This window comes from Chiloscyllium plagiosum, chromosome 9 (assembly GCF_004010195.1).
Source record: "Chiloscyllium plagiosum isolate BGI_BamShark_2017 chromosome 9, ASM401019v2, whole genome shotgun sequence".
Taxonomy (NCBI): Eukaryota; Metazoa; Chordata; class Chondrichthyes; order Orectolobiformes; family Hemiscylliidae; genus Chiloscyllium; species Chiloscyllium plagiosum.
This window is the reverse complement of record NC_057718.1, coordinates 17,390,669-17,416,672: the sequence shown is the minus strand read 5'-3', so window position 1 is coordinate 17,416,672 and position 26,004 is coordinate 17,390,669. Positions and strand designations below refer to the sequence as shown.

Here is a 26,004-nt window from a genome sequence, read left to right as displayed (position 1 = left end):
AGACTGTGGCAAACCTAACTAAGGAGGCTCTATAATTTGCTCCATTCAGACAATGACTGTTTCTAGGTACGCTGCCAATGAACACAACTAGAGGGCTGAATCAACTGACTAGAAAAGCAAGAGATCCAATGTTACAGAATTTTGGAAGTAGACTCTGTGCTACATCTGTGAGGAATCACACAGCTGCTTGTACTTGTAGAAAACTTTTTGAATTAATTAAGGTGAAATTTACCTTCACCTTTATTTGAAATATAATTTGTCTGTTAATTCATGTTTAATTTGCAGTGATCCTCATTCACATTAAAGTAGAAGTTACAAAGAATAAAACCATCTTGATAATTTCTGCATTTTGGTTCACAGCTCCCCACTGGGATTGTAACGGAATTGATGTACTTGGTACAGCTTGTAAAGGTGACATAACAAACCTAAATGAGAACTCTTTACAACAGTGACAACGGATCTAAAGTCAGAGTATAACGGGCAACAATTATTAAGGCCTGCAGATGAGGAATCCGTACCCTGGACTGTCTGTCTCTCTGTGTCACACACACACACACACACACACGCACACACACGCACACACACACACACAATCATTGGTGAGTGTGAAGTATGAACTCCTAACATTAATTCTGTACAGAACTGTAGAAATGCCTGGTAACTGGTTGCTGTACATTAGGAAGAGCCTCTTGGGTCTAAGGTCCTTCAAATCATACCAGTTAATTCCGGAGTTGGAATGACTGCAAGCTGTAATCTTTTGGTACTGTATGGGCAACTGGGTCCACAAACTTTTTTGATGGGGACCCCATCAGATAAATTTATAATAGGAAATTAAGACAATTGGGCAGCTAACTGGAATTTAGTTTAACAACGATGAAGTCAGTTGAATTGCAAATTCTCAGCTGCAATTGACAAAAGTCAGATCCCCTCTGAAATAGAACGCCTGCTATAACTGATTTGGACGGATGTTAATATAAAGTAAAGTAGTTATTTCTGAAACCTCTCTCATTTTTCCTTCAAAAGTCTGCTGTTTTATGCCCAAGCCAAAGCTCATTACAAATTTTTTCACAACAGAATACTAAAAACATGTTGAATGCTTTAGTACAGATGAAAAAGAATCAAAATTAACTGCAAATAATAGAATATTAGTTAACTCAATATAGGCAGTTCTACTGTGAATTTGATATATCAAGTAGATAAACCACTGTGAATGAAACAATAACAGAATGTTTGTATAGTTTGTCATTCTTAGAAATGCATACAGAATTGAAAAAAGCTACAGTAAAAATGGAACAACTGTGCATTTCATTTTAATGCATTTTATGTTCATAATCTGCCCATATCTATGCCCTTACTGCAGTGACCAAGATGACTTTTTGACTCCCTCCATTGTGTGCATTCAAAAAGTCAAATTTGGCTTCTCTACTGTTTAACTATTTGTCTCCATCCATTTTCAAAAGAGTTACAATCACTATTCATACTGTGCAGAAGCCTTTTGCCTAGTTTCATCTTTTTGAAAAAATTTCCTGGGATATGGGTGTTATTGGCAAGGCTGTCATTTTTTCCCCACTTGTTTCCTGAGAAGATGATGGTGAACATTCTTCTTAAACTATCACTATTGTAATGTAGCAAAACAGATCAATTACTTTTTTTTGGAACCTATGTGCAAATTAAATGACATGACTGACCAGCTAATCTATTTTGAAATATTCAGTTGAAAGAAGGACATTCTCCAAGACATCAAAACAGTTTGATGAGATCTTTACATTCATTAGTCATGCAAATAATAGAATATTAATTAACTCAATATAGGCAGTTCTACTGTGAATTTGATATATCAAGTAGATAAACCACTGTGAATGAAACATTAAGAATGTTTGTATAGTTTGTCATTCTTAGAAATGCATACAGAATTGAAAAAAGCTACAGTAAAAGGTCCTACCCATCAGGATTAGCACACCCTTCAAGTTTATGAGCAAGATACTAATAGATCAACTTAATTTCAATAACTAGATAAATATATAAAAGCATAGAGGCATGTATTGGTGGACAGAAAATCAATCTGCATTTTATTTTTAAAATTCTTCAAAATAGTTTTAATAGCATTTATTCCTCTGAATACACAGCCACAATTCATTGTAGGAAGTAGTTTTCTTCAAGTTAATCAAAATAGAGGTTCCCCTAATCATTGTCATATTACCAATTATAACCGGCTTCACAAAAAAGGGCACAATTCCCAAATGGTAGGCCAATATACGGCAGTTTAGTTATAACTGCAGCATTAAATATTATATTTTGTAGCATTGGTTAATCATTTCCATTTTCATACTTTTTTGACAGTTGTATCGTCACAAATGTTCTGTGTTCGCTGGCCTAACTCAGTTTGAATTCATTTAGATGTCAACAAAATTTACAGGATCAGCAATGAAGATGCTCACTTTCAGACAAGTGTCTCAATTGATTAAAAACATTGGTAGCCTTCTGATTTTTATTTATTACTATCTTCTGTAATTGGATGGAATAGCTGTGCACAAATACTCAAGAATAAAATCTCAAAAAAGAACAGGTTCAATTAACAGTACACATGTTTTTGAAGTAAGTAATAAATGCTTACAAATGTTTTCATGAAACATCTTCGATAGATTTTACACAATGACCTTTGCTCACTACCTGTGACTCATGTTTGAAGGTAAGTTCTGCGTTGTTGTGCGTAGACAAAGAGAGACAATGAAATTAAATGCTTTTTGCATTGCACAAGAAAAGTGGCTGGACAAGTCACATTATTAAGTATCACAAAAATAAATCTTTCTAAATTCTAGCTGACTTTGAATTTCATTTTTTGCCCACAATTTTAGAATTTTCTAAGAGAATCACGTAGCTTGTTGCCTAGCTTGTGGTTTGTAGGACAATCCAAATGGCACATCTGAAAGTAATGAAGTGGTGGTTTCGATGTTGGACAGAGGTGGACAAAGTCAAAAGGAGCATGATATCCAACATATACTTCCCAAAAGACAGAAGAACCCTACCCGATTTGCCTGCAAACTTTCAGATGTTAAAAATCACAATGCCAGGTTATAGTCCAATAGGTTTATTTGGAGGTACTCGTCTTCGGAGTGCTGGTCCTTCATCAGGTAGCTGTGGAGTAGGAACATAAGACACAGAATTTACAGTAAAAGATTGCAGTGTCATGCAACTGAAATGATATATTGAACAAACCAACAATCTAGGTTTGCTCACTATATCGTCTCAGTTGCATGACAATCTAGTCTTTTGCTATAAATTCTGTGTCTTACGATCCTGCTCCACAGCTACCTGATGAAGGAGCAGCACTCCAAAAGCTAGTACTGTACTTCCAAGTAAACCTAGTGTTGCGACTTCTAATATCTGAAAGTTTGCAGGCAAAATCAGGCAGGGTTCTTCTGTCTTTTGAGAAGTACATGCTGAATATCTGGAAGTATATTTAGCTACAATAGCGAAGAGAAAATCTTACCTCCAGATTCAATTGTAAGCACCCTCTTCAATTAACTAACTCAGTATGGCTCAGACTATAACTTCCTGTACTGTATTTGGATTCAGAAATCAACAGCCTTACATTTTAAAAAACCTGATAGATGTACAAAGTCTCACTCAAGTACACAGATGGGTAATCTCCATGTTGGAATATGCAAGAAACTATTCACTAGAAAAAGAGAGCCAATAGCAGCTTTGGACGGATTCAAGACGACTAAAGGTGGCACCTCAGAGAGACAGTAAAGTGTAACAATGATAACGTTTCCTTTAACTTTGATTTGCCATGTGTGACTAGCTCAATGAACTGTGTAGTCCCCTTAATGTATCAGACAACCCTTATAAAGGTTGTTGCAGCTTCAAAAGTCAAAAACATTTCTTTGACATATTACAGAGTTACATGGAATGTGTTAGAATTCCTTTACGTCTCTTCCACTAGAGTATAGCAAAGGAATGAGGGATTTCAGATTTCATTCATTAGCTTATAAGCTTGCAACAGGAACGCCAAATTGGATTTATTAGAGAGGTTTTAGCAGTAGGGAACAGTAATATCTGTGGATTGTCGATATTATATATTATTTCCTATTTGTAGCATTCAAACAAGGCTGAACTGACAACATTATTCCTGGTTAGAATGAAGAGAACTGGGTAATCTCCCAGTCAATCTCTGCTATAAGTGCCTGGGTGTTTAAACTATGAAGAACCACATCCAAAACTGAACTGGCAGCCGTGCCTAAACAAGGTCATCAAACTGCCTTTATATTTGCAGAGTTTTCATTTGAATTCTGGAAGAGTTTACAGTTTTATCTGAATATATAAGTCTGGTGCCATAAGCAGATCAAAGGGACACAATAATTACAAATTCTGCATGAAAATACCAATATTAAAAAAAGATAATAAACCTACATCTATTTAAACAAGCTTTTTGTTATTGGTACTTCAACCATCAATTGCCAAAAGATTGGGCATAAAAATACAACTATTATTTATAAATCATATGTAGTAACCCATGACAGTTTCACATAATTGACAAGTTGATTTTGTCAGCAGAAAGAAAAGTCTACAGATTCAACGTTGCCCAAGCCAGTCAATGGTGAATTACTCACCGCCTTTTCTGACAGATTCAATGTTGGCAGGTGCAAAGCACGGGTGTGCGATGTCTTCCAGTCCACGGCCATTACATTACCATAGTTATCAGTCAGTGCATTCCAAATCCTAGAGAGAAAACAGATGCATTAACAGAATGGCAATGAGGTAATTGACTGTCCACAATCTGGCAGAAATTCAACTTTATCTCAAGCAAATAATATAATCTTCAATATAATGCAGAAGTATCTCAAACAAAAATTACATACAAATCAAAATTTATGTTTAGAATATCAGATGTTTAAGCTTTACTGTCTTTGAATTTCCAACATATTTATGATATTCTGTCTCAACAGGCATCAAGGACCAGCATAATATGAATACACAGCCAAACTATCCAAAATTTCATCACCTTGCTCCCATTTAGTCCAGGTAGTAAAGGATACAAAAGCAGAGCAACATGTTTCTTTCCTTTATAGAGAAGTATCTAAACAATGTTGGCACAGATCTTACAAAGTCTCTTCCACTAAGGAACAGTATATAAAGGAAAGACGAGGCGAAGAAAACCATTTGATCAAAAGCTTACAGTAGTAACTTTTATATAGTCTATACTTAAGGCAAATTCTAACTTAAACTGTACTGTAACAAAAGTAATTTAAAAGCAGTTTGTGAGACAGTGAAACAATACCAAATCAAGCAGGAAGACCTTGTATGTTTTAATGATAACTATGTTATCTGACGAGTACTTATTGTAGATCAACATAATTGTTACATGCACCCTTGAATGACTGAAGTGGCAACTGGCTTCGAGAGTATGACCAGAAACCACACAAGTAGGGTTCTTAATCCAACCAGAATGCTTATTTCAAGTGGTATTATTATCTGTTGCATACAGTAACTGAAGCAGCAATTATAACTCAAATTAAAGGTTCATTATCAGAGGCTGACTGGAATTTATCAGTTGGTCTCCAAACACCCTGAGATGTCAAGGACTAGACTGTTTCATGAAAACACCTACCTGATGGAAAACCAATGAGCCATTGCTCCGGATCGGCTTTGAGCACTCCACAGCTGTTAGCTATCATCTAGAAAGATTCTACCTCAAAAATGGTGACCAGCTGATCAAACTCATTTTTATTTAAAAGTTTACAAAGTTGGAAAGAACATATGCTCTGGATAGCCTTCTACTAATCCACCACCTTCAAGAGCCTGCTATTGTTTTTAATTAGTTTATGAGCCTGCCCTTTGGCAAATAAATGACTAAATGGAGGAAGATAACATCCAAGTAACTATTTCACACGTTATGTAGGGAGGCCTGTGTGACTCCAACGTTGACATTCTGAAACAAGATCCTGCTGCATGTTCCAAAATCTTCCAATGCATTACAGTGGTTCTCTCCACAGCTCCATCAGAAACAAACATGAATAAGTATCCCTTTAAGTAGCACTTGAAATCAACATTAAATTCATGTCCACTCATAGTTATCTACTGTTATGAGAGTGTTAGATGCAGTACTGGCACCAAAATGACATGCAGCCTCTTTGGTAGTGCTTGTAGACATTTTAAGTAACAATCGGCTGTTTAAAACTCCTCCTTCAAGCACTGGCTTCAGTTACTTTACCAAATTGTGTGTTAAGCAAAGATTAAACCAACAATGTAGCTTAAAACTCTATCGTAATCATTTCAGGGGCTCTTTAATATTCAACGTTTTGGCCTCAACCATTTTCTATTGGAGAGAAATCCACAGGTTTGCCACCCTCTGGGTGAAGGAATGTCCCCTCATCTCTGTACTAAAAGTCCTATCCTACCTAAGTCCTTACAAGGTAGCCCTTGGTTCTGGACTCCTGGGTCATCAGGTGCATCTTTCCTGCATTTACTCTGCCTAGTTCTGTTAAGAATTTCGTAGGATTCTAAGATTCTCCCTTCATTCTTCTAAACTATGGCCTTAATATGGCCCTAATTAATCCAGTCTATCCGAGTTAGTTCTATCAACCCAGGAATCAGTTTATTAAATCTTTGTTGCACTCTCTCCATAATCAGAACATCCTTCGCCAGAAAATTGCACACAATACTCCAGGTAAGGTATCACTGAGGCAATTGCAAAAAGACAGCCCTGCTCCTGTACTCTAAACCTCTCAGCATGAATGCCAATACACCATTTTCCTTCTTCACCATCTGTTGCACCTGCATGTTAACTTTCAGCAACTGTTGTATATGGGCACCCAAGTCTGGTTGTACTTCCTCATTGGCAGTGTAACAGAATTTCAAACATTTACCTAGAATCTTCATTCCATGTGATTTGAAAAGCTGAATCAATGGTCTACCAAATTTATTCAACAATCTCCATTGTTTTGTCATACGTTGCAGTTTAATTTCTAAATCTAAGGCATCTTGACCCCAAGCAATAATCTGCATAGCTTTAGCTGCACCTTAGTTTTTAATTATTGAACACATGCCCTCATAATCCCTTGCAAGAACTTTTGGGATTTGAATTACATTCATGAGGAAGAACTCAGATTTACATAGCAGCTTTCACTAGACCCAATCATCTCACAGCCAGTTAAGTATCTGAACTGTGATCAATGTTATATAACACAGAGAAAGAAAGCAACCAATTGTGTCTAAGCAAGGTTCCATAACCATCAATGAGGTAAATGATCCAATAATATGGATCATTGGCATCAGTTGGGTGATAAATACTGCCCACACTGATAAAGAATAGCAGTTAACATCGTGGGATTGTTTACATTTGCCTAAGAGACGAGACAGGTGCTTGGTTAAATTTCTTATCCGGAGGAGAAAGTGAGGTCTGCAGATGCTGGAGATCAGAGATGGAAATGTGTTGCTGGAAAAGCGCAGCAGGTCAGGCAGCATCTAGGGAACAGGAGAATCGACGTTTCGGGCATTAGCCTGAAGAAGGGCTAATGCCCGAAACGTCGATTCTCCTGTTCCCTAGATGCTGCCTGACCTGCTGCGCTTTTCCAGCAACACATTTCCATCTCTAAATTTCTTATCCACCAGTCGGGCAAATAGTGAGGATATGACAAAGTCTACAGAGGGATATAGGCAAGCTAAGTGAGCTGGCAAATGGAATATAATTTGAGAAAATGTGAAGTTATGTATTTTAGCAGGAAGAGGAGAGGAGATAAATGTTAATAAATAGAGAAACTGCAGACAACTACAGCAGAGAGGATTTTGAGGGTTCTCATGTATAAATCAAAAAAAGCCAACATTCAAGTTCAGCAAGTAACAGGGAAGACAACTGGAATGTTGAACATCATTTCACAGGCAATAGAGTAGAATAATAGGAAAGCCTTACTAAATCCATGCAAGGCACTATTTAGACCATACTTAAAATACTCTGAACAATTCTGGTCCTTTTATTGAAGGGAAGATAATGGCTTTTAAAGAAGTCCAAATAAAGGTTCATTAGGTTGTTTCCAGATATGGAGGAATTGTCTTCTGGAGAGGTTGGATGGGTTGGGCCTATATACAGTGTAGAAGAATGAGAGACGACCTTATTGAAATATGAGCAACTCTTGATGGGGTAGAGCAGAGAGATTGTTGGAAGAGTGTTCGACTAAAGGGCATAATCTCAAAGTAAAACAGAGATGAGGAGGCATTTCTTGTCTAAGATTATCAATCCATAAAAATCTTTGTCACAGAAGGCTGTGGAGGCTGGTTTGTTAAGGATATTCGATGTTGAGATAGACAGATTTTGAATCAGTAAAGAAGTCAAGGCTCATGGGGGAGAAGCTGGAAAGTGAAGTTGATGATGATCAGATCAGCCATTATTTCATTGAACAGTGAAGCAGACTCAATGGGCTAAATGGCCTACTTCTGTTCCTGTGTGTTATGGTCAGACCTCCAACATTGCACATTTCTTTAGTATTCCAATGAAATGACAGGCAACATTATGAGCTCAAATCTCTGAATGCAGCTTAAACATAATAATGTCCTGACCCAGAGACTCAGAGCCACAAGTGCCAAGGATAATGGTCAGTAAATTGGCTCCTACTGCCTTATTTCCAGGGTAGAGAATTGGGCAGCCATGCCAAATGTCAAGGCTAGCAAACGGCAGGAAGATTAGAATATACAGTATTTTGCGAGTCAGTGACATCAAGGGACAGGAACATTTGGTGATGTACAGTTCAGGAAGGTGCATAAAGAGGAGACCATTTCTAATGCAACATAAGACGCAAGGAAAGCTAAGAAGTTTAGCATTGGGTCTAAGTCAGGTCAGTTAAGAGCCAGAGAAAGGAGGCACAACAACAGCATCTTACAGGGGAAACTTCCACCGCCAGGCGAATATATCCATACACTTTGAACATGCTTGAAAAATAAAGGTAGTGTATTCCATGTATTAAATTAATATTTTACAGATAATAAAATTGGTACACAGACATTATAAATAAAATTACAAAGAGGAAGAAACATCCACACATTGCTTTCTTCACAGGATTAACTTGGTCCCTAGAGCATTTATAATTTAATTTTTTTTAGCAAGGAAAATGCTGAGTAGCTAAACCCTCCCTCTTATTAACAAAATACGTAATCAAGATGCTGCAGAAAAATAAAGCTGAAAAGTTAATAATGATTATTGATAATGGCATAGCAATATGTAAAACAGGGCATCTCAAACTGCAGGCTGAAACACTCAATGGGGTGGACTAATGAAACTTGTGGGTTGTGACTCCCAAATCTGTAACAATGGTCATGAAATACATCAGTGCCCTAATATGTCAAAACACTATTAGAAACAGACTCTATTTCAGTTCATATCACATTTGGAAACTACAAACACTGCTTTAGATAATTTCTAAATAGCTTTCATAAATAGAGCTTGAATTTATTTCTCTCAACTTAAATTCCACTGCAATTTCTCATTATATTCACAATTTTACTGAAAGACCCCATAAGCAATAGGTAGATAAATATTACTTTTTTTTCCCCTGCGCACTTCTTTTAGGGAAGCTTGCAAAATGTGGCACTAAACTACAAGTATCCAACCCTGTACTGATATTAAGTTGATCTTTAAAAAAAACAGCAATATGTACAATACTTCTTTAAGAGTGGCATACAAGGACAATGATCTGTAAATATAACTCCTAGTGTGACACAATTATAAATGCTGCCTATGATTCATGAAAGACACACTATCTAGAATGCACAATAGTGACTGAGAGGAGGCAGCATAGGGTCAGGGGAAGCAGCATTGCAATGGGTTACATCAATGGTAGTTTTCTGCCTGAAGTATACACCAAAATTCTCAGTGGTATTTTAATCAGTCGTCACCAAAAGGCAGGCTTTTTCCTCCTGTTCACCCATGAAACATTGAATGAATGCATATTTTATTACAATTCAACTACAAAGAGTCTTCTGCAAGTTTCAGACATTCACAACAAGTTCTGCTCTGGGCTACAGTACTACAAATGATTTTATTTTCATTTATACAACTCTCAGGAGAAACATGTACACTTCAGTTTTACAAATCCATGTCCATTACCGGAGCCAGGCAATAAACTTAAGGAACTGCTGGTTGATTAATATAAAATTGCCAATTTTGAATACCATGCATCTCAATTAGCAATTTAAAGTCATAGTCATAGTCATAAAGAGGCAAGTTTACATGCTTAAAATGATACAACAAATGGTAAGTGTAAGAACAAGGAAAACAATGTCGACCAAAAGTCCCTTAGAATGCCAAATCATTTGAAATTACTCTAGGTTGATAATATCCATTGGTGATTCAGAAGATTAGGAATGTGTGTCTCATGTCACAATTCATAACCTAGCCTGGCACTTCAGCACAAGGGAATGGTGCATTGTCCAAAACAGCATTTTTAATTGAGATGTCAAATTGAAGGATGCTTTTGGCTCAAACAGACAAGGATCTGAAGACCCTATTCAAAAAAAGGGCAGAAAACTCTTCTGCTCCAACATCTGGTATACCAAAAACAGTTTGGTTAGTTGTGCATTTTTATACACTTTGAGACTCTACAGTGCTGCTACATTTCTCTATAATTAGCTTCAAAGTTACAGGAACTCATTTTTGAAACACTTTTGAGCGATGTCATAAAATAATGTGAAAATAAAAGTCTCTCTTCAAAATATTCTCCTAGTTCCCTAATTAGAAGTGCTACTGTAAACAACACTACCAACAAGGATGAACACATTGTTTATGGAGTGGATGGGGACAGATTCCTGTAATGTGTAAAATGGCAGCAATGCTTGTCTAATTGTCACTGAACTTCACAGTAATTCAGTGTATCTGAAGCACTCTGACAAACAATGAGGTATATATTAACATTAACAATTCACTTTTCTTCAAAACATTCAACTTACATTCTTTTCTTCAGTTTTAAATCAACACAAACAAAATCTTTTTACAAAATCGTGTAATTTTCAACAGTGAAGTGTGAATTAGATGGAATAAATTTGACACAGCCATATAGAGAACATTTTGATGCACTCTCATGATAGAACAATTACAGTGTAGGAGGCCATTCAGCTCATCAAACAAGCATTTGACGTAGTGCCTTTCTCCTGTCTTTTCCCCATAATTCTGGAGATTTTCCAGCATTTTCTCTTTTCCCCATAATTCTGGAGATTTTCCAGCATTTTCATTTCAGATTTTCAGCATTCCCAATAGCTTGCGCATAAAAATAAAGGTTTGCTCCATTTGTACTCTATAAAGAGAGATTTTGAATAATTTTAAAAATGGGTTCTTCATGTGATTGATGATACAGATTAAAATATTTGTTTTATAAAACAACAGTTAAGCTGCATTAATCAAAAAGCATCAAGCTGCCATAGAGTCATAGAGATGTACAGCATGGAAACAGAGCCTTCGGTCCAACCCATCCATGCCGACCAGATATCCCAACCCAATCTTGTCCCACCTGCCACCACGCGGCCCATATCCCTCCAAACCCTTCCTATTCATATACCCATCTAAGATGCCTTTTAAATGTTGCAATTGTACCAGCCTCCACCACTCCCTCTGGCAGCTCATTCCATACAATTTAAAGGAAAATCATTATATTTTAAAAGTATTTTGAAACAGTGCTCAATTACACTGGCTTACCACAGAATTCCCATTCCAGTAGGGGAAAAAAATAGTTTTCAAGCATTAACTAAAGAAAAACAATTCTAATTCCTTTCAACATTGATTGAATGCCAGCATTCAGGGTGAGAGAGAGTCCTTTTGTTGTCCTGAAACCCTTTTGTCTGGCTGCTAGATAAGTGACCTCTAGTACACAGAGTCACTTTACACCTCATACCAGAGGAACTGAAGGTTAGTTTTTCAACCATGACTTTCACCTTAATTATTCTTAACCTGGCTGGTACTCATGAGAACATTCAGTCCCAATAGCACACTCCCAGTAGAGTTGAAACTGCCTTTTAAATCTCTATATTGTGTATATTTCAAAAGGAAAAAAAACAAAACATGTCTGCAGTTTGCAACATAATCTGCAAGATGACTTGCTACTGAGCAGGGAGATCATCAGCCTCTTGTTATCTTCAAAATTGCAAGATTCAGTTTGTTCTGCATGGGTTTCCTCCAGGTGCTCTGGTTTCCTCCCAACGATGTACAGGTTAGGTGGATTGGCCATGCTAAATTTCCCATAGTGTTCAGAGATATGCAGGCAATGTGGATTAGCCACCAGAAGGGCAGGGTTATGGGGAACCGCTGGGTCCAGGTGAGCTCTTTGGAGGGTTGGTTAGGACTCGATGGGCTGAATGGCCTGCTTCAACACTGTAGGGATTCTACAATTCTATGAGTTGTCACTTATGCCCACCCTACTTGAAGTGTGGTTCTTTCAAGTTGCCTTTGCATTGTAGGTGTGACACTCCTTGTGTGTGTTTCTTCCAGACAGCCACTTAAACTTACATTGCAGCTATTTTTGGCTAAATGTACCTTTATTTAAAAAAAATATTGAGACTACATGTTAAAAACATCCATAGTACTTCAGGGTTCAGACCCATGTTCATAACATGGGTTGTTATGAAGTTTAAGGCATGCACTGTATCTTTAAGAGAGAGTGAAAGCTGGCAAGCACCTAACTGGGACAAAGTGTACTGGACAATTGAAAGATGCAACATTTTGGCTGTAACCGTGATACTTTGTTGTTTTCACTGCAGTTCAATTTTAACCAGTTTTAAATTATGCCCCAAGATATTAAAACCCAATCAAATTTGAAATTCACTGTTTTCACAGCATTGAACCAATGAGACAATCCAAAGTTTTGGGGTATAAAAGCAGGCATTTTGGACAGTTAGCAGAGAAAGAACGCTTTCTGCCATTGACAGACTGCTATTCAAAACACTTTGATAGGTACCATTTTCATATGAAACATCTTTGCAGCAGAAGACAGAGGATGACCCAGAGAAATCTACAAACAGAGGAGGATGACAGCCGCTGTCTGGTTTTGAAAATTGATTTGCTGTAAATTCAATTGGGGCTTTATCTGATCAGTATATTGTTATAGAGAGTGGAGGTAGATGACAAATCTTTAAAGACAAAGGAGGCTTAGAGTTGTAAATAGTTGTTGTTTAATGTTCACTTTTGGAGTTAAGGAAATTAATTGTTAATTTTTTCCTAAAATAGTGGAATTTGGGTAGTTCTCTGTCACTCATACTTTAACAGATTACGAGGCAAGGTGAGCTTTTCTGTATGTTTGGTTTAATTAGCAGAAGAGTTTACCGTTGTGTCATAACAGGGTCAATATCTTCCTTATTTTACAGACTTCATTATTTGCCAAACCCTCTACCTTCATCTCTAGCAATTTTGAGATATTACTTCTGATACTACATCTACTTCTCCTTCTTGAATTCTTTGCACATACATTACCTGTAACATTATCTATCGACATACCCAAGAAAGTAGATCCAAAAGTAACCCTGGCGTTTACCACTTTCATCCCTTCTCCAGCCCAAGTTACACCCATTTAATCAAACTCTGCCAATTTAACTTCTATTCATGTGGTTGCATTTCCTCTTATAACACACACCTGAATTTTTTCTGTTAGTGTCCTGTGAGATGTCTTAACAAAATCTTTCTGAAAATCCATATAGAGTACTTTCATGGCATTGAATTATATATCATTTGTGACTTCAAAAAAAAAACTCCATTACACTTTTCAAACAAGATTTCCCTTTAACAAGTCCATGTTGGCTGTTTATGATTAGCTGATGAATTTCTAAACGCCTCATAATTACACGTCAAAGTAGATTTTAAGAATTTGACCACAAATAATGCTACAGTAACATAATCAGCTTATCCTTCTTCTCTTCTTGAAATAAGAACATTATGTCAGCTTCTCTCACAGACAGTTTACATGCATGCTCACACTCCACTACAGTGGAATGCAATACTATGCTCTGCTGCAAATTAGGAAATTAAATGAACAAACCCCACTGGGGAGATTCAATAACAAAGAGCAAAAGGGGAAAGAATAAATCGCCATGAGATTGGGTGCCTGATTTCATTGCATTGGAAGTGTCAATTCACCAAATCATTTTTTGAAATTAGGTGGAAAGAAGTGGATTTTTAAAATTGGAAATACATATCCAGGAGAAATTAGATTAACTTACGGCCTCCACAAATTTGGATGCAACCTACTCTAATTCAATTTGCTGTTGTCGAAAAGAAATACTACCAGCTGCGCCTACTTGATTTGACCCTGCTATGATTTATTGTAGGTGCAAGTAGCTTCGAACAGCCTTCATGAAGGCTCAATTTTTAGATTAGATTAGATTCCCTACAGTGTGGAAACAGGCCCTTCAGCCCAACAAGTCCACACTGATCCTCCGAAGAGTAACCCACCCAGACCCATTTCCCTCTGACTAATGCACCTAACACTATGGACAATTTAGCATGGCCAATTCACCTGACCTGCACATCTTTGGACTGTGGGAGGAAACCAGAGCACCCAGAGGAAACCCACACAGACGGTTCCCTGAGGCTGGAATCGAACCTGTGTCCCTGGTGCTACGAGGTAGCAGTGCTAACCACTGAGCCACTGTGCCACCCCTTCAAAACATTCCCATATTAGTTGCCTTGCTAAAGGATGTTATGAATAAAAGTGTAGTACTACCATTTGGAAATGAAGGCATTCAAAAAAGGTGAGAAAGCAGAGTACTTTTGTTGTAGTCAGAAAGACAGGTATATTTCAGTCATAGGTCATAGAAGATCACAGAAACCCTAAATTGCAGATAGTAGCCGTTAGGCCTATTGAGTCTGCACCAACCCGCCAAACAGCATCCCACCCACACCCACTCCCCACCCCATCCCTATAACCCCACATTTACCATGGGTAATCCACTTAGCCTGCACATTCCTAGGCACTACAGGGCAATTTAGCATGGCCAATTCGGCCTAACCTGCATTTTTGGACTGTGGGTGGAAACCAGAGCATCCAGTTGAAAGCCACACTTACATGGGGAGAATATGCAAACTCCAGAAAAGTCTGGAATTGAACTTGGGGCCATGATGCTATTAGGCAACAGTGCTAATCACTGTGCCACCATGCCACCCCTGCATACTCCAGCATACATGTTGTTGTGGCCATGAAAGTTTCTTAAGCGGTTTTCCTATTGTGTAACTTTTATATGTCAAATCTGAAATTCTTCACGTGCAGTGACTTAGGGGAATAGGCCAATTCACCTGACCTGCACATCTTTGGACTGCGGGAGGAAACCAGAGCACTCCCAACTCCTAACCAATAAAGGAAAGCATACCAAATGCCTTCTTCACTATCCTATCTACCTGCGACTCCACTTTCAAGGAGCTATGAATCTGAACTCCAAGTTCTCTTTGTTCATCAACACTCCCTAGGACCTTACTATTAAGTGTATAAGTCCTGCTAAGATTTGCTTTCTCAAAATGCAGCACCTCACATTTATCTAAATTAAACTCCATCTGCCACTTCTCAGCCCACTCGCCCATCTGATCAAGATCCCGTTGTAATCTGGGGTAAACTTCTTCGCTGTCCATTACACCTCCAATTTTGGTGTCATCTGCAAACTTACTAACTATACCTCTTATGCGCACATCCAAATTGTTTGTGTAAATGAAGAAAAGTAATGGACCCAGCACCAATCCTTGTGGCACTCCACTGGTCACAGGTCTCCAGTCTGAAAAACAACCCTTCACCAGCACCACCTTCTGTCTTCTTCTTTTGAGCCAGTTTTGTATCCAAATGGCTAGTGTTCCCTCTATTCCATAAGATCTAACCTTGCTAACCAGTTTCCCATGGGGAATCTTGTCAAACGCCTTACTGAAGTCCATACAGATCACGTTCACCGCTCTGCCCTCATCAATTCCCTTTGTTACTTCTTCAAAAAACTCAAATCAAGTTTGCGAGACATGATTTCCCACGCACAAAGTCATATTGACTACCCCTAATCAGTCTTCGCCTTTCCAAATACATGTACATCCTGTCCCTCAGGATTCCCTCCAACAACTTGCCCACCAGCGTCAGGCTCACTGGTCTATAGTTCCCTGGCTTGTCCTGACCATCCTTCGTAAACAGTGGCACCACGTTAGCCAACCTCCAGTCTTCTGGCACCTCACCTGTGACTATTGATGATACAAATATCACAGTAAGAGGCCCAGCAATCAATTCTCTAGCTTCCCACAGAGTTCTAGGGTACACCTGATCAGGTCCTTGGGATTTATCCACTTTTATGTGTGTTTCAAGACATCCAGCACTTCCTCCTCTGTATTATAGACATTTTTAAAGATATCACTATATATTTCCCGACATTATATGTCTTCCATGTCCTTTTCTACAGTAAATATTGATACAAAATACTCATTTAGTATCTCCCCCCTCTCCTGCGGCTCCACACAAAGGCCGCCTTGCTGACCTTTGAGGGGCCCTATTCTCTCCCTAGTTACCCTTTTGCCCTTAATATATTTGTAAAAGCCCTTTGGATTCTCCTTAATCTTAGCTGCCAAAGCTATCTCATGTCCCCTTTTTGCCCTCCTGATTTCTCTCTTAAGTATCCTCCTACTGCCTTTATATTCTTCTAAGGATTCACTTGATCTATCCTGACTATACCTGACATATATGCTTCCTTCGTTTTCTTAACCAAACCCTCAATTTCTTTAGTCATCCATCATTCCCTATACCTACCAGCCTTTCATTTCACCTTAACAGGAATGTACTTTCTCTGGACTCTCGTTATCTCATTTCTGAAGGCTTCCCATTTTCCAGCCGTCTATTTACCTGCAAACATCTGCCACCAGTCAGCTTTCGAAAGTTCTTGCCTAATACCGTCAAAATTTGCCTTTCTCCAATTTAGAACTTCAACTTTTAGATCTGGTCTATCCTTTACCACCACTACTTTAAATTTAATGGAATTATGGTTGCTGGCCCCAAAGTGCTCCCCCACTGGCACCTCAGTCACCTGCCTCGCCTTATTTCCCAAGAGTAGGTCACGTTTTGCACCCTCTCTAGTAGGTACATCCACATACTGAATCAGAAAATTTTCTTGTACACATTTAACAAATTCCTCTCTCTATCTAAACCCTTAACGCGATGGCAGTCCCATTCTATGTCTGGAAAGTTAAAATCCCCTACCATAACCACCCTATTATTCTTACAGATAACAGAGCTCCTTACAAATTTGTTTCTCAACTTCCCTCCGACTATTAGGGCGTCTATAATATAATATAACATGCAGGTCCTTGGACTCCTCCATCGCCAGTCCATGGCAACACGACGGTTGGAGGAAGAGCGCCTCATCTTCTGCCTGGGAACTCTCCAACCACAAGGGATGAACTCAGATTTCTCCAGTTTCCTCATTTCCCCTCCCCCCACCTTGTCTCAGTCAAATCCCTTGAACTCAGCACCGCCTTCCTAACCTGCAATCATCTTCCTGACCTCTCCGCCCCCACCCCACTCCTGCCTATCACCCTTACCTTGACCTCCCTCCACCTATCGCATTTCCAAAGCCCCTCCTGTACATCCCTGAACTATGTTTCCGTAATTGCTATGCTTTCCCACTCCCATGTTCCTAACCATGCCCCAAGTTCATCTGCCTTCCCGGTTAGGCCTCGTGCATTGAAATAAATGCAGTTCAATTTATCAGTCCTACCTGGTTCTCTGCTTTGTCCCTGCCTGCCCTGACTGTTTAACTCGCCTTTGTTCTCAACTGTACCAGTCTGATTGATCTTTTTCCTCACTATCTCCCTGTATTTAGAGGTCAGGTTGCAAGAGCTTGGACTTGAAACAGTCAGAATATAGCTCACAAAAAAGCAACATTATGAAGCATTTCATTTTGGGCTCAGTAATGATACTTAAGAATACAAAACTTTAATGACAATTTATGCCCCAGGAGTACACTGGTTGTTTGAAAATGTGGCTCTGATTAGCCCAGACATTATGTGGAGAAAGGAGGAGAAACTGAGGACTACAGATGCTGGAGATCAGAGTAGAGATGGGGTGCTGGAAAAGTACAACAGGTCAGGCAGCATCCAAGGAGCTGGAGAATCGAGGTTTCGGGCATAAGCCCTTCATCATTTCTGAGGCTCATTCCTGATGAAGGACTTATGCCCGAAACCTCGATTCTCCCGCTCCTCCGATGCTGCCTGACCTGCTGTGCTTTTCCAGCACCCCATTCTTGATTATATGAAGAAAGTAGTAGCCCAATCTTAGGCTCACATTTAACGCTACAAGTTTTATTTTGGGTTTTGCAAGCATGGGTTAGTTAAGTACAGTCTGTAACCTGCCCATTATGAACGGCCAGAGAAACATGTTTGATTTAATCAGCCAATCATTAGGATTTATAGAGGACATATCCGACATTGCACTTGTATTGAAATTTTTACAGGCCTTGATCCTTTCCAGGGTAATTAGAGGAAAGATGAGAACTTTTCAGGTCAAAAATGGCTATAGTTACCATTTGCCTTCTCAACAACAATGCCTGACTGATCTCTGCTTTCTTTTCCTGTAATGTAATTTGTCATGATCATATGGAATTTGGCATTCTTGCATTCGTTCTGATAAGTGAAAGGTAGAAAGGTTCAGCAACATCTCCCTTTTCAAAAATACTCAAAATTTAATTGATGAATCAAATTGAACAAAATATTCCTCTGACAGTTCATAATGGGCACTGTACAGACATAACCAACTAGCCCACGCTTGCTAAGTCAAAAACAAGATATTTTTTAAAAACTGTTCAATGTTATTCCATGATTGAAAAGTACTTGCTGAATAATTCTGAGTGCACCAATAGCTTCATTAACAACCAATTTAAGATAATCTCTGTTCTAGGAACCACTGAAGGTCAAAGTTTAATTGCAAACCACATTGAATAGACAGTGGCACCAGCTAAGTGACTTGAAAAAGAAACAAAACTAAAATATTCAAAGAAACAAATTTATTTTTTCACAGAAACATTTCATAATGTTGGCAGCAGTTAATTTTTTTTAAATTTAAACAGAAGAGTCCACAGAATGCCTAATTAAAAGTCACTACACTACACACCATTCACAGTCTTATGTAGTGAGAAGCAAAGGATCACAAAATATGCTGCAAGCCAAAAGTACTTATACAGGCTTAGTAGTGGATACAGATTTGGCAAATTCACTTCCAATTTACAGCAGCATGTGCCGATAATTGGGGCAATTTAAAGCATCATATAAGTACACAGAGAGCTTTCCTCAGTTTATTTCAGCTAATGCTTTTATCACATAAAACAATCCTTTTTGTTTGTTAAAACTTCATTCGAATTTGATGTTGGCTTTACCTGTCGGCCAAAAGTATAAGTGGGAAAATCACACAAGATTCTACATAAAACAAATAGATTGCCTACTTCTTTAGACACATGCAGATCTTGTAAGTTATACTGACCACAACTTCTATAAATTAGGTGGTCTCCTCTACATTAGGGAGATGAAATGCAATCTGGGTGACCACTCTGCGGAACACCTACGTCCTGTTCGCAAAAATGACTGAGCTTCCAGTTGCCAGCCATTACTATCTTGTTCCCCAATAAACATCTCTGACTCGGACTTGCTGCAGTACTCCAGCAAAGCTCAGTGCAAGCTGGAAGAACATCTCATTTTCCACTTGGGAACCCTACAACCTTCTAAATTCAATATTAGCTGAATAACTTTAGGGCCTGAGCACCTTCTCCTATGTCCTTACCCCAATCCACACATACCAGACTTTGACTCACATGGGCTGTTACCACAAACAAGCTATCGTCAGCCACTAATGATCCCCATTAGCAGCTATTCATTCTCCAAGCTGACTTTTACCTACTCATCTGTCTGCCCAACCGTTTTTTACCCTCTCTCTCTCCCTAAGCTCCATCTCCACCTATCATTTACACTTTCCCCATCCCCACACCCCTTCTCTAGCACATACACCAACCTTTTCCTGGCTACAATCAGTTCTGAAGGGTCACTGGACCAGAAACATTAACTCTGCTTTCTCTCCGCAGATGCTGTCAGACCTGCAGAGTTTTTCCTGCAATTTTAGATTATGTTTCTGATTTCCAGCATTTGGCTTTCTGTTCTATAAATTCAGGCAACTTTTAGCTCCTTGCGCATGATATCAGAATTAAAGTAGCTAATACCATACTAAATATGAGAAAAAAAGTAAGCTCCAAATTTCTCAGATTTAGCATGAGATTGACTGTTCCAATTCTGTCTTTATAGATATGACAGCTTCATTCACAATAGCAATGCAAAAAGAAATTAGGAAACTGATTTATAAGGAAGAATACAAAAATATATAAAAGACATAGCAGAGAACTTGGGTTAGAGTTAAATCTGGTGAAAAGCACTCACGTTTGAGATTGTCTGCATGAAATCCTGTTAAAAGAGACAACTATACTTCCATATACAAGACAAATATCCGCTCATAAAATCTAAAACTGAACAAAAACTCTCATTGGAGTGGTCAAGTGAATGGTGAGACATATATAATATTTTTTCAATAGCATCATACACTTCAGGCAAAGTGGCATTTACAGGCAAAAATCAAATCAATGTGACACAATCTGTTATGAAAACAAATTACCCAAGGGCAGAACTGTCCCACAAATCATATTCACTTGAAAATTTAAACAGGTGGAAAGAACAACTCTTATATGTCTGACCTTTTCAGGAGATGGCATCAAATGTCATATAAATTCTCCGAAAAGATAAAATTTAAAAATCTATACTTGAGACAGAAATCAAAATAAACTACCAAACTCTGTGTACATAGTTACTGAGGAGTACTCAATCTATTGCCATAGTTTTTTTATATCAAATAAAATTTGATAAAATTTGATATAGAGCATTTCATCATAAGAAAAATTATTGCAGAAGAAATAAGTATTTTATTGAAAGATAATTATTAAATAATTTTGCATTGCATAATATAACTAAGTTAAAACATTCCTGAAACTGAAGAAATTGCAACAATTATGGTACTTGCAACTACATCAAAAACATGTGCCAACAGATACAAGAACAACTTCTTCCCCACTGATATTATACATACAGACATTAAAACTGATTTTTCTCTGCACCCTATCTGTATTTATAACATTATATTCTACATTCTGTTGTAGTTATGTAGGTATGATTTGTCTGGTTAGCAAACAAAACAATACTTTTCCCGTATCTTTACAGATGGACAATAATAAATCAAAACTAACACCAATGGGCACATTAGGCTCAAATCAGCCTGAAGATAGGAAACCATTGCCATCCGCCTGAGCAACTCCCGCCAACAACCAACACGAATGCCTCAGGAAACAGATACCCCACAAGCCGAGAGAACAACAGAACAGAACAGGTGCAAAATGCCACGAAAAATTATAAGTGATGCCCAAACCAACTCCACAAATACAAATGAGAAATTCCGCACCAAAGAAAACTCTGTACACTAAACACAATTGACCATGAATGGATAAGTACACTAGAACGAGCGATCAACACTAAACAACAGCAGGCCACAACAAAGACAAAACTAACCCTACAAGAAAAACTAGCCAAGCTCACACACAGCAACACACAGACAATTCAGAGGCTTAGATAAAGAACCTGTCTGACCGACCACTAGCAGACACGGATAAAGCTGTCCTAGTCTGAGGGATAAACCTCAAACACAGGGACACGGATAAAAGAAAAAGGGCTTCCTAACAGCACCGGAATCCACCCTGAAAGACAACGGACTTACAGAAGAAACCCAGCAGGCCCATCAGACAGACAGTAGCACCAACCCTAAACCGAAAGTAAAAAAAGGGAACACCCTCAACACAATGGAAAGGAAGGCCCTGCATTTGTAAATATTTCACATTATATCATGTGTACACAAAGCGAAACCAATTGGTATTTGTTGAGACTATCTTAGAGATAAATGGACTGGCACTCCTCATTGATGGTTACATGCAGATTGAGGTGTTCAGTTAGTTCAGTTGGCTGGGCAGCTGGTTTGCAATGCAGATTTACACTAAAAGGGTGGGTTCATTTCCCATGCTGGTTGGGGTTACCATGAAGCACTCTCCTTCTCAACTTCTCCCAGGATGTGTTGAGCCTCAGGTTAAATCCTCACCAGTTGTTTCTTTCTAATAAGAGAGCAGCCGGTGATCTTCTGGGACCATGGTGACTTTACAAGCATTTCTTAGTTGCAAAACAAATGATGTATTTTTATGTTCACTCTTTAATGAATGTTTATGTTAATACCCAGTGTTGAACTCTCCACTATGTATGACATAACTGAACTCTCAGGCTCAGCCTGCCCACCTTTCTACACATGGTACACAACCAAATTAAATCACCTTCTCTACTTCTGTATTTGCAATACAGTAGAATTAAAACTTTCAAAGACCTTCAGATTGACACATTCTGAAGAGTCACCAGAATGGAAGTGCTAACTCTGCTTTCTTCCCACAGATGCTGCCCGACTTGCTGAGTTTAGTCAGCAATTTTTGTTTTTGTTTCCGATATCCAGCATCCGTAGTTCTTCGTTTTACTCAAGCTGACCTCAGTAGTTCCTAACTAGATTTTTTTTGATCTGATCAATCCACAACTGTTTGTATAATCTAACATGGAGACCGCATTATAGCTCAAACAAAAGATTTAATTTATTAACAAGACAGAGTAATTTTAGTAGAGTGAATGTAAAAACAAAGTTAATCTAATTAATGTCAGCTTTAAACCAAACATCCTTTGTTATCATCAACGAGGTAAAAACAATGACTGCAGATGCTGGAAACCAGATTCTGGATTAGTGGTGCTGGAAGAGCACAGCAGTTCAGGCAGCATCCAAGGAGCTTCGAAATCTCCTTGGATGCTGCCTGAACTGCTGTGCTCTTCCAGCACCACTAATCCAGAACCTTTGTTATCAAGCTGGTAAAAACAAGGACTGCAGATGCTGGAAACCAGAGTCTAGATTAGAGTGGTGCTGGAAAAGCACAGCAGGTCAGGCAGCATCCGAGGAGGAGGAAAATCGACGTTTCGGGCAAAAGCCCTCCATCAGGAAGGGAGACAGGGAGCCTCCAGGATGGAGAGATAAATGGTGGGTAGGGGTGGGGAGAAAGTAGCATAGAGTACAATAGGTGAATGGGGGTGGGGATGGAGGTGATAGCTTTCAACCCCACTCACACAAAAGACAGGCAAACAAACAAAAACACAATTAAGGGATAATCTTTTTAAAAAATGAAAACTACAAAACTGGCCAGTTTATTTAAACAGTTTTCATGGTGCATTGATCCAGAAGCATATCGGATTAGCATCTTCAGAAAATCAACCAAGAAACAATTAGTGCACCTTTTCCGTTCACTCCATGGAAGTCATTGAAACTAATAACTTAGTTTCTATTACGGATTTCCGATGGCTGAAAGTGGGAGGTTTAGTAGGGAGCTTACAAATCTTCATCCTGTAGCATCAACAGCCAAACTCCTCCTCTCAGAAACAGTCCAAAACCATTCAAGTTCTGTGAACTGTTTGACCATCATATTCCCTCCCAGATTTGCTGATACTGACTTTGTTAATGGCCAACGTCAATCGGTTACGCGTACTACTTTCTCTCTTATCAAAGAGTCAGTTGAATCCTTTGGTCTATAACCTGTCTACAATTAACATCCAGGCCTGGGCTCAAAACATTGTGTTAGTTTGCTTTTTTTTAAAGCAAGTAGGTACTCACAGTCCATAGGTCACCTTTCAGCTCTCAATTCACAGCTTCAAACCAAACTTGATTAAGTAAATAAAGTAATGAAAGTCTGCAAGAGTTCCAACAATTGGTGAACTCCAAGCCCTATAAAATATTCTACTGGGCAACACGCTGCGATACGCTGACATTTTAACAGTACTGACCTGCCTTTCAGGCCCCTCATCTTCAAATTTTGACAAAGTTAAAAAATCAAACATCAGATTACAATCCAACAGGTTTAATGCGAGGTACTATCTTTGGACTATAATCTGGTGTTGTGTGATTTTTAACTTAAGTCTGAGATGAGGAGAATGCTTTTTATTCAAAAAGGGTCGTAAACATTTGTAAATCAGCTACCACAGTGGGCCGTGGAAGTTCAGTCCTTAACTATAGGTAGCTCTTCTATAACGCAATGGTTGCGTTCTTGTACAATCCTGCATTTTCTATAATGTAATCGCATTACAGCCAATGCATCTTTCAAAAGTTCACACTTCAGAAACAGTATCCCCAATTCGTCAATCGCATACAGCGAATTCATGTTATAGCAGAATGACCTATATGTTTAAGGGAGAGATTGATGAGAATTCTGACTATCAATGGTGTACAGAGTTGTGGAGTTCGGACTCGATGAAAGACATTGAAGAGTCTGACCAGCCATGATCATACTGAATGGAACTGCAGGCTCAACAGACTTAATAGCCTACACCTGTTCTTACATTCCTAGGAATAGACCATTTGGCTTTTCAAGGCAGCTTTGATTGATTTGATTTTAACTTCACCCCCATGTTCTTGTTTTCGCTGATAAGCTGTGACTCTTCTACTTACCAAGAATCTAGCTACCTCTGCCTTAAAAGCAATTCAAAGCTTCTGCATCTACTGCATTTTGAGGAAGAGAGTTAGAAAGCCAGGCCCCACAGTGAAAAAAAATTATTTTCATTTGTCTTGAATTGGTGACCCTTAATATTTAAATAGAGAGCCCTAGTTCTATATCCTCCCATCAGAGTAGATGTCAGAAAAAGATGCCTCTGTTGAGGATTTGGCATTTTCTCCATCTCCATTACATCTTTTCAGTTGATGGCACCTTCCACAGCATGCTTCACAGATGTCTTCCTTTGTCCCCTCAATCTGTTTCATGAACAGCAATCCAATTTTTCTGATCTCTCCACAAAACTGATTTGCGCCATAACCATTTATTCCACCATTCGCAAGTCACAAAATGAAACAAAACAAACCAACTATAGTTATGCAATTGCAATGATATCACTAGAAAGCACAAAGAAATCTGCCACTTATTACTGAATATCACAGAGTAGAAGGACAGCATTATTCCTACAAAACAATGATGCCATATGAGTATAACTTTAGGATATTTATAGACAGATTTCATTTTCTAAGATTGACTTAGTAGTACATAATCAACCAATGTAAATGTGTTAACGTTTTGCAGTAACAGCAGTTGCACTCAGACAAGAACTTGCACTTTCTCCAAACGAAAATATCTTCAAATGTATCTTAAGGAGCACAATTTGAGTTGGTGGAGCAGGTTACATAGACCCATCAATTTTTACTCAATCAAATCATTAAAATTGAAATTTCATAGGTTCTACGATGGATGGGTAACACAGCTCAGCTAATGAAAACAAAAACTCATGCTACTGACTGATTTGCCTCATTTTTCACTATTTGCTTCAAAATGGGTCATCAAATAAAGTCAAAAAAGGGGACATGAGATAGTTTTGGCACAGAGTAAAAGAGAATCCAAAGGATTTTTACAAATACATTAATGACAAAAGGGTTATAAGGTAGCCAGGAAGGATCTGAAGAGAGAGCAAAGAGCAGCAAGGAGGGGACATGAAAAGTCCTTAGTTGGTAGGATTAGGGAAAACCCAAGGCTTTCTATAGGTATGTCAGGAATAAAAGAATGACTAGGGTAGGAATAGGTCCACTCAAAGATAGTAGTGGGAAGTTGCGTGTGGAGGCTGAAGAGATTGGGGAGACACTGAATGAATATTTTTCGTCAGAATTCACTCAGGAACAGGACATTGTTGCCAATGTGAATACTGAGTCACAATTAATTAGAATGGACGGCTTTGAGGTATGTAGGGAAGAGGTGTTGGAAATTCTGGAAAGGGTGAAAATAGATAAGTCACCTGGGCCTGATGGCATTTATCCTAGGATTCTCTGGGAAGCAAGGGACGAGATTGCAGAGCCATTGGCCTTGATTGTTATGTCCTCGTTGTCTACAGGA

The 26,004-nt window shown here is 38.6% G+C and overlaps 1 protein-coding gene across 5 annotated transcripts in view; it reads right to left on the bottom strand.

The window, feature by feature from the left end:
• LOC122552663 (fasciculation and elongation protein zeta-2-like) overlaps positions 1 to 26,004 on the bottom strand; it is a 128,401-nt gene that overhangs the window by 71,281 nt on the left and 31,116 nt on the right. For all 5 annotated transcript variants that reach the window (XM_043695485.1, XM_043695484.1, XM_043695486.1 and 2 more), the window contains exon 2: positions 4,614 to 4,722. In XM_043695485.1, coding sequence (XP_043551420.1) covers positions 4,614 to 4,722 — 109 coding nt within the window. The remainder of the gene's footprint in view (positions 1 to 4,613; positions 4,723 to 26,004) is intronic.